At 37.0% G+C, this 10,279-nt stretch overlaps 2 protein-coding genes across 3 annotated transcripts in view; one reads left to right on the top strand and one right to left on the bottom strand.

Moving 5' to 3' along the window:
• The first annotated feature begins 1,000 nt into the window (after window positions 1-1,000).
• The window catches only part of LOC125268773 (WD repeat containing planar cell polarity effector), a 117,171-nt gene continuing 107,892 nt past the window's right edge, over window positions 1,001-10,279 (top strand). Inside the window, 2 exon segments of the mRNA XM_048191238.1 lie at window positions 1,001-1,102; window positions 2,169-2,227. Of these exon segments, the coding sequence (XP_048047195.1) occupies window positions 1,029-1,102; window positions 2,169-2,227 (133 nt within the window). The 5' untranslated portion in view covers window positions 1,001-1,028.
• Window positions 2,388-10,279, bottom strand: part of ugp2b (UDP-glucose pyrophosphorylase 2b) — a 34,318-nt gene continuing 26,426 nt past the window's right edge. For both annotated transcript variants that reach the window (XM_048191242.1, XM_048191241.1), the window contains exons 6-10: window positions 6,453-6,750; window positions 5,630-5,827; window positions 3,554-3,796; window positions 3,215-3,319; window positions 2,388-3,129 (exon numbers count right to left, since the gene is read on the bottom strand). In XM_048191242.1, coding sequence (XP_048047199.1) covers window positions 3,022-3,129; window positions 3,215-3,319; window positions 3,554-3,796; window positions 5,630-5,827; window positions 6,453-6,750 — 952 coding nt within the window. In that variant the 3' untranslated portion in view covers window positions 2,388-3,021. The remainder of the gene's footprint in view (window positions 3,130-3,214; window positions 3,320-3,553; window positions 3,797-5,629; window positions 5,828-6,452; window positions 6,751-10,279) is intronic.

The raw sequence follows: 10,279 nt of genomic DNA, 5'->3' as shown, positions 1-10,279 counted from the left end.
AAGGCATTTTTCATTTCCAGCCTTCATGAACAATTAAATATCACTTATAAATGATTAAAAACAATATTAATAGGAGTTATTAAGATTGATGTGGATTGGAAATGGTAAAATGTGCTTGGAAAAAAAATATGATCAGAAAATCAACTTGCCTAATAATTCTGCACTCCCTGTAGAGGTATGCTCTTACACATTCTGTTATTCTAACTGCATTTATTTCTGCCATTGGTGGTAGCAGCAGTCGGTGGTCATAGAAAAGACATTAACGCTTTTTCACCATCTCGCTGATAAAATTTCTTTAGTCATTTGGCAGTTCTATAGCTACTGTAGTGAAACCACACTTATCAGAATGTGCTACCACCTTAATTAATGAGGTTAAATTACTAATTAAAGTGGCAGTTAACAACTATAGCAAGTCAGGACCTCAGTTTGAAGGTTGGTTCTTCTTACAGTCTGACAAATGTGGGTGAAATGTTTTGAATTGAAATATTTAAAGCTTAAATATACAACCGTTGAATTTCAGCCTATAAAAATGCAAGCCCTAAAAATACAGTGAATTAAAATGTAAGCACGGTTAATGCAATGCATATTTTTTCAAGTAGTGCAATTCAACATGCTTTTTGTTTCAAAAACATATGGCAGTATTTTACTTCTATACTTCTGGTATGTAAAAGCGCTTTGCAATAAGGTTGCCACAAGGTGGCAGAATAAAAAAGACTCCTCAAAGCCGTTTAAAACGAAGACTTGCAGTTTAAACGAGACTTCCTAGACTAATATATAAGAGATTTGTATGTCAGTACACTAATTCATTTCAAATATCTCATCCTAAAGTTGTAAGGGGTTGTCTGGATGGGGAGGTGATATCTAGTTCAGTTGCCCCCAGATCAGATGGTGGATTTTCTGGCAACATTACACCGTGTCGAGTCTCGAACATTAGAAGGCTCAAGTTTCTCAAAAAAGAGCCTTTTCCCCTTATGTGTTCTTAGTTTTGATAGGTCTGTACTTACATAAGTGGCCTCTCAGTCAGCAGAATGAGGGCAGCCAAAATCAAGTCATGTGACGTCCTTCAGACAGTACACAGAGCGTGTGATGGATCTACGGAGATGTGAGTACAACCCATACTCCCACCAAATCTTTGAATGTGCTACTTAAGAGACAACCCGTAAAATGAGATTAAAAACAGCAAGAAGCTTAATTATGTAATATCTTCAGTATAACGAGCCAACATAGAAAAACCCAAGCTTGATAACTTTTTGAAACATGGATGCTTTTCCAAACTCTCTCAAAAAGGCCCGTTTCACTAAGCACCTAAATATTTCATCACTCACTCTTGATTAAAAATTAAATTCACTGATTTATTTGCAAATAATTCAACCTTTTGTAAATAGATTACTAGCAATCTACCCTCTTCTTTGCTTTCATTTGTTCATCTTTTGCCGTATTTGAGCCCATATAGCAAAATGTGTTTATCAGTCGAATTGTTATTATTGGGGCACCATTGTACACAATGACAATGGCAGTTAAATCAGGTTGTTTTTGTATTTGATTTGGTTGTGGTAGATGCATTTACATGTCAACAAATGATTCAAGGGTCTTTCCTACCTCTACTAACTAATAACACCAGCAGACTATAGAAAGCCGCTGTTTGGTCATCATATCAGAGCAGGATGTGTCAAACCCATTTCCTGTTTTCGCTTCAAATGAGCTCATCTTGTGACACTATTACACAGTGTTCGACGAAATAACATTTCATCCCCATGTGGTTCTGTTACAATGCAAAATAATGTGATAGGAACTGATTTCAATCCAGAACACTCTTAACACAAATGAATGTGGATTTTTTTGTATTATTTTTTTTATTTATCTTTATTGTACAGTGTTGGATATTTAATTTTGCTTTCTTGTTTCCTTATTTTTACAATTAGATTTACTTAACCATAATCTAACTCTCACTTAACGTTGATCTTTTAAAAACACCAATAATTTAATAGCACTTTGAATGTATCTTTAAGAAATTTCAAAAAGAATACCCATTTTTCATTCTTTACATACAATCTCAGAACCTCTTTGATCATAAATCACCAATGTGTGTGTGTGTGTGTGTGTGTTTCCTGCTCTGTGTGTAGGTTATTAAAAGCAAGTTTAATGCTTGGCTGCTTTCACATTAACAGACCAGTGGAACACAATAACCTCGTGCTTCCAGGGAGACCTTGTCTACACTGCTGCGATGGTAAATGCTTTTTTTAAAATTCCTCGTGCACATACATGTTCCCTCACTTTCTCATTCCTGCTCATTATTTACTGTAGATAAAAAGCATGTGTGTTTATTCTCAAAGGAACTTCTGTGAAATCCACCTTGAGCAGAAATGAAGATATCTGAACTGCTAGTGTTCTGTTTCATATTGCACTTTATTTAGTTCCATAAAACTTTCAGGATCTAGAACACAAAGACGGAACCATCAGCCTTCACTGTCGCAGAACTCTTATTGCTTTGCACTTTTTCTTTCACATTTTTGAGCAAGCAGAATAAAGGACGCTGACCCTGAAAGGTCCGTTTGCGGTGCCATAGATACAACAAGAGAAATACTGCATTTTCAGAGTAAAAAACTCAAACAAAACACTTTTCACATGTTGAGACTTGTGTTACACAGATAAAATTTGAAGACCAGTAAAGGACAGAAAACTAAAATAGAAAAAAAAAAACACACCAACTACTACAAAATGAATGTCTCTGGAACGGCGTGGATGTTGTATGGTGTCTGTGGCGCTGTGTGCTGTGATCCACTGATGGAGGCTCTGAGAGTGACAGGTGTGGGTCGGTCATGTGATTTGGCATCCAGGTCACAGTACAGAGGTGTTGGTGCTCTAGGAGCCATTGGTTCCCAGACACTTTTATTTTCCATCATGAAACTGGCCGGAATGTTGATTCTGTCTCCGTGGTTGGTTATGATGATGAGGACACTGACAGTGGCAGGTGCGGGGCGGTCATGTGATTCTGCATCCAGGTCACATGACACAAAGGCTTCAATGGTCCAAGATCCGAAGGTTTCCGGACACTATTTTGTTTTCCAGCATAGAGCCAGCCGGTATGTCGATTCGGTCTCCATGGTTGGCTATGATAATGACTGTTCCCTGGTGATGACAGAGGAACAATCAGACTGTGCAACATCCTGCAAAAATGTCTGATTGCAGAATTTAAGATGTTCCTTACTCTTACCTTCAGTGAGACGTGCTTTCCGAAGGTCACGTCACCAGACACCGTGAGGTGATCCAGCTCTAGCATATCTGGAATGCTCTCGAATCGTGTGAGATATTCCTGAACCTGAAAGACAGAGAGAACTGAATAAAAGCTTGCTAAGTATTAGTTAGATTGGAAAATATACGTCTGTTGTGAGTGATTGTTCTTTAGAGAATGTCTTAGTGGGTTTCTGCCTGGCAGACTTGGTAATGTCGCATTGGTAATGTGAAGGTGTCTATTACACACTGTGTAGTGTAAGAGGAACACAATGTGTTTTGAATGGATCATTTGTTGTGAATGCTTCATTAGGTGCGGTACCTTGGTGAAAGAGCTGCCCAGTTTGACATGAGGAGTTGTGGGAAACTCACGCCTCTCGCTCATGGTCAGAGACCCTGCCTCCAGGCTGTACAGATTGGACATAACCAGTAGGAGGTCAGATGTGGTTTTGACGGGCAGGAAGCGGCTGCGAGGCACGTTGATGCCCAAGGCGTTATCAAAGCACTTAATGGCAGCACCCACTGCGGTCTCCAGCTGAATGACATTCAGACCCCCATCTAGAGTCTGAGAGGGACAAAGAAAATGATTTTAAACAACAGTTTTGTAATTCTCTTATAATTGTCAAACAATTTAAATATTTGTACATCACACAATATCATCAATTTGATTAGTGACCAAGAAATATTAAATGTAATAATAATACATTTATCAAAATTTTAAAACATTATATTTATATGCAGATTTAATTGAAAAAAAAAAAACCCTCAAATTTTCAGTGTAGTTCCCAGGCTTTTATAAACCCCACTGTATATAAAATTGGACCTAAAGTCTCAATGAAATGAAAATAGTGACAGATCTTTTCCTCTGTACTGTGATTTACAGTGAAAAACCAACACAAAATTAATCAAACTACATTAATCGAACTACATGAGTGGAGAAATCCGGCATACATCATCAGAGTTGTCAATCTAGTTATTTTGATTAAAAAATTAAATAGTGAAAAATGAAACGTATGCATGGAAGAATCGTTCTCAAGATAGATAACATGCATTTAGAAAACAGGTAGGGTGAATTTTCATTTCATGCCAACTTAAAAAGTTCATATTCATGTTATTTGTCAAGTAACCATGTATACTTGTTGTATGAAGAACAAAAAGTGATGTTAAAGGAGGTCTTGGTATCACACAGGCAGAAAAAGTACAAGGTTGACAGGGACGGAAGTGGGAGGGATTGGATGTAAAGTAATCTAGAACAGACTAAAATTTTTGCTTAATATGTCTAGCTGGATGAGAGCCTGGTCCTTAAGGGGAGAAATTGTGCTACAATACGAAGCTCTGCTGAAATGTTTACTACTACTACTACACACACACACACACACACACACACACACACTTAATTGGTTATCTAAATGAGGGCATACCATAGAATTCTATTGATTTTATATATTGCAAATTATAATTATTACACACTCATCCCTTTGGATGTATATACTGTGTCCTAACCAGACACAACCTTTTCTGACTTAACCAGCTTCATGTGTGGAGAGACAAATTACTTGTCACTTGTAAACTGGAAATGCTGCATTGCATTTGGTTTGGGCACAGTGATGAAATAAGAAAAAAAAAAAATTTATGTATTAATAGTTTTTCCAATTGTGGAGGTCCCTGAATGCCCTCAAAGGGAGCTTTTTTTGCTCACTTCTAATAATTTTGTCCCCAAAGTATAACCATATAAACTGACACACACACAAAACACACCTCATCTTAAGGTTACCTTTCATTTCTTTAGTCTCCTGTAATGGACTGAGAACAGAAAACCCAACAGAAATTGTTTATAAATGTAAAAGTACCCTCCATAAAACCCTCCATAAACCCTCTGATCACACTTTGAAGCCTTGAACTAGACCCCAAATGATCTCTACTCAAATGAGATATTGGGCTTGGTATAAAACAGACACTCAAACACAGTTTGCTTGTGTAAAGCACAGACTGTAAAAAAAAAAAAAAAAAAACTTAAAACCCAACTTGTGAAGTGGAGCAGGGGCGTTTTTACTGCTTGATAAATATAACCAGCATGGCTGAATTAGACAAATATTAAGTCTGCTTTTTAAAATAAAAAAGCAAATGTAGGTGGATGGCTATACGCAAATAGCAGGAAACTATATTTGTGCAGTGTGCGCGTGTCAAAAGATCAAATCCAGTTTGAAGATTGTGACATATAAACGTGCACATCTACCCGATCATGTAAACACTATGTTTAGATTCATCAATCAGAAAAGTGTCCATGTAAACTTAGCTACTGACTGTAATCCCTTGGAAAAGAGTTATAATATGTAACATCCAGATTTTCCTCAAAAATTGCGGTTTCTGCAAGTTTTTGCAGTTAGAGTTTTCCTACCTTAGGGTTTACTATGATTTCCATGTCCATGGCATTCTGTTCCTGTAGTCTTTTTATGGCAGATAGTGAGATCCACAGGTTGTTAGTGTTGAAGATCTTAAACTTGGTCACTGATTTGAATTCATCAACATGAGCTTTGGGAACCTGGGCGATCTCCAGTAACCGAAGCTTACCATCATACTGAATGAGCGTACCTCCCTGGGCAACAAAAACACGCAACATTTAATGAAAATACAATGAATATAAGCCTCGTTCCCTACAAATACACCTCATTTATATAGAAATATATATGAACAAATCTTTTTACCCAATCCAATCAATGATCTTTATGTAGGTAAATGCATATCACTGAATTGCTTGGACAAAAGAAAATATATAATCTGTTCTGGGAATTTCTTATTACAATGCTTTAGTCTATTAGTAAAGAATCACTGTCCCTCTTTACACCTGGTTTTAACATCTGTCATCTTCCTTGTTGTAACTCAGATGTATGAAAGTGTTAAGACAAAAATGTATTAATACTGTCACGGATTTAAACTTCAGTAGCAAAAGTAGATCTAAGCATGTAAGCGGAGTTGAAATAATTTCTGTGAATCAATTCAAACTGGCCATTTCAATGAATTGATTCAAAACTCGTCCTTTGTTTAATAAAAAAACAGTATGGAAAACATGCTTATTATTTTTAACATAATTTTTACTATTCTTACATTAAATACACTTAGCACAAATAATTGTTTGTTTAAAATTATAATTTCTCTGATTAAAAGTCACAAAGCTGTTTTGTACTACTGTACAATACCACACACAAATAATATTCCCTCACCTTCACATCTGCTCTGGTTTTGTCTGTGACCTCCATGATAAACTCACAGCGTTTGCCGTTCGGCTGGCTCACCAGATGATTCAATATATACAGGTCTACCGTTGCGCCTAGGTTATCGATGTTGGAGACAAAAATATATTCCTTCCCTTCAGCGATGAGCTGCTCCAACAGACCAGAGTTATAAAAGCTGGCGTAAATGTCACCATGACCAGGTGGATACCACACATCTGCATTCTCTCCTGTCATACCCATGTCCTTAGCGACTGGCAACAAAGACTCCTTATTTATCCGTGGATACCTGGAAAATTCAGAGAAAGAAAGTCTGAAATTCTAATATTTCTAATATAGATTTGTAATGAGCATCAAATTTGTTATTGTCCATGTTGTTATTGTTAACTAAAACAATATATTTTTTCTTTTTTAGGTCAAAAGTTTGGAAACATTAAGGTTTTTTAATGTTTTAGAAAGAAGTCTCTGGCTAATTTGGTTCTTCAAACAAATATGTGGATTTGATTAAAATATCTGGATTAAGTTGTCTGAGATTATGGCATGTTTTTGTGTTCATTGGAAAGGGCAGATATATCGATACTCGAAACCATGATCAACAATGCAGACGTTGACTGATGGCAAGACAGCAATGTAATGACATCATATTAAAAAAGAACATCACACGCCTGACGAAAAACTTGATGAATTTCTGGACCTTTTAAGGAAACAGCCAAGCGACCAAAATGACATAAAAGTTATAATAGATAAATTAAATGTGTACTGTTGGTTACATGATTCCCAATTATTTCCATTATTTCACAATTTCTAGTATTTGTACAGGCTTTACATTTTTATTTTAAAGGGGTCATATAATGCCACTTTTACAAGATGTGAAATAAGTCTCTGATGTGAAGTTTTAGCTCAAAATACCCCACAGATAATTTTTTATAGCATGTTTAATTTGTCACTTTTTGAGGGTGAGCAAAAACGCTCCGTTTTTGTGTGTGTCTCTTTAAATGCAAATGAGCTGCTGCTCCTACAAAGAGGGCGGAGTTTCAAGCTTGTGTTAGCAGCTCCGATTACCTCAAGACTCACTGAAAATGTTAGAAATTGTTCAGCCTTTTATGTGCAAAAGGCTGAACAAAAGTCAGACAATGATGGAAAGACTCAAGAAGAAGTGACGTAGAATGCAACAGGACGTTTCTGAATGGTTAGTTGATGAATTTATGTAGCTGATGTGAAGTTAACTATCTTAAAGTTATTGATTGCATATTCTGTCATGATAATCTATAAATTGCTTGTATAGGAACTGTTGTAATGTGCCTACAGAGTCAGAGAATATATGCTGCATGGTATAGTTTAGTTTAAAGCTGCAGTAGGTAACTTTTGTAAAAATGTATTTTTTACATATTTGTTAAACCTGTCATTATGTCCTGACAGTAGAATATGAGACAGATAATCTGTGAAAAAAATCAAGCTCCTCTGGCTCCTCCCAGTGGTCCTATTGCCATTTGCAGAAATACACCGCTCCCGGTAAGAAACAACCAATCAGAGCCAGGAGGAGTGTCTTAGCAGTGTCAATCAAGCTCGCATGCGCGCTGATCACACTCCTCTCATGCACAGCGCCAGTGCGTACAGGCGTTCAAATTCAAATTCAAGGCACCTGCTCATAAAATAAAGACGGTTAAACAGAAAAAGCCAAAAAGAAAGAATTAGATAGAGCCCGAAATAAAACGAGGGAAAATATCGGAGCGGCTTTTCCGAGGTGAAGGGAGCTACGTGTCCTGAAAGGATTAAAAAACGATGCAGAGTTAGCCACATTTCTGCTTGACAAGTAAGTATCCCTGCTTGATTTGTTTCATTTTTTAAGAACTAACGTTACACAACTAAGATAATTTAGTCCGTAAAATTATAATTTAGCCCGTCCCCTGCCTGATGCTTCCTCTTCTCCCCGCCCGTTGACTCCTCGAAGTCGCTGTGGGTGTGAATTCCTCGTCGGAGCCCACTGACTCAGTGTCAGAACTCTAGCCGCATAACATACAGATAAAATGTCACGCACTGTGCAAAGCAACTATTCACTGGCTTGTCATGTTGCTGAAATAATGTACTAGCAAACCTTATTTAGCATTACATATCGATAGAATAATTACTTGCATACTGTAACGTTAGTTACCGTTATATTATCTTACTAGCTATTTATTACTTTTAGAAATAGTGCAACGTCATATAGTTACATTTACATGTATCAATGTTGATGTTTCGTCCGTACCAGTGAATGTGCCATAACTGTTTATCCGCCGTCATTGGTGGCCCTGCTTGCTTACTAGCCTGCGCATTCACGGCAGGCTCCGTTGTGATGGGGGAAGGCTGTAGCGCAGCATAGAGCAAGGGGGAGTGACCTGTGAGTTGTGCTTGTTCAAATTTTCAGGCTAAGTCAACGTTTTCTAAAAACTCCCTACTGCAGCTTTAATTACGGTTTTAAAATTGTCATGTTGTCATCTTGTTTTTATGACATGCTATTGCATTTGTGTTACATACTGTATTGCAATAACATAGCTTCACCCCTTTGTTGCATGTTCTCGGGGGCAGGGTTTATGTAAATTTTAGGGTTAGTGATGTCACTAACCTGGGAAGAATCTCGTTGTAGTCCCTACCAGCTGTTTGTTGTAGTCCTTAAACAGAGAATTCTTTAAAAGAAAATATCTCCTTTTGCATTGAACTTTGAGCTTCGTAACTGCAGAAGTTGTTTATTCTCTACCAGCAACATCACACACTAACTAAAGTTAAAAAAGTGAAATCATAATCAGCAATACATTTAATTTTACACGTAATGCAGATTTGTTATTTGACAGCATTATTTGAAATTTCTTAATAATGGCACAGTTATTTGCATCACCTGCGCTGCATCAAGCCACTCCCATAATAGCTGTTCAAATTAATGCATTGACTAACGGTTTACATCATGTGTGTAAGACAACAATAAAATTATCAGGTAATTATTCCCTCACAAATAAATCTCTAAATGAGACTGGCTGTGTCTACATTATGATAGACTACACAACATTATAATATTATTTTCATTTTTTAAATTATTATTGTTGTCCTGGATTCAAAAAGGTACTCTTGTAAGAAAGTAGCAGTGGCTGGAACAGACTTTAAGTATCACCTCTGCTTAAAAAGATGCAATTCAGTCCTGTTTACATGAAATAAGCCTGCTCCCAAGCAGGTTAGAGCTTATGGACCTGTTGCTATGACAGCAATTCCGGGATGAGTTTCGAAGAACCTAACAATCCTGGATCATGTCAAATGGTCAACAGTAAAATCCAGATAACTGCGTAATTCACATATGAAGAACGGGACCCAGAAGTCATAAAATAGATAAAATGGATAGATAAAATGAATGCAAACACACACACACATAAAGTGTCATAAAGTGATTCCTCTGTACAGACGCTTGTTTGTTTTTAGGCACGAAAAATACACTGCTTATGCAAATGTGTTTTCAGAGGGGCTCTAAAATCTACTCTGGCTCCTGCATTGCAGGCTTATTCAGGTCAAATGAAGCCAGGGAAAACATCTGATATTTCATGCAGCCTTCATCCTCCTCCTCCTCCTCTTCCTTTCATCACATTGTCTCTTCCACAAGCTTCAGCTTCAACCGGGACTAAATATGTGCCGTCTTTTAGCACTGTTTTCTGAATAACATATGTAACCGTATCCCACGAGCATCTGTTGTTAGCTTTGAGATAAATTTCTGTTCTGACGAGTCCATTAAATATTAACGTATCCCCATTATTGCTTAGAAACCTCATCAATATTTAACTTGTTTTAACTAAACT

Source organism: Megalobrama amblycephala, linkage group LG5 (assembly GCF_018812025.1).
Source record: "Megalobrama amblycephala isolate DHTTF-2021 linkage group LG5, ASM1881202v1, whole genome shotgun sequence".
Lineage (NCBI taxonomy): Eukaryota > Metazoa > Chordata > Actinopteri > Cypriniformes > Xenocyprididae > Megalobrama > Megalobrama amblycephala.
Note: the sequence above shows the minus strand (reverse complement) of the source record. Positions and strands in the feature narration are given on the sequence as shown.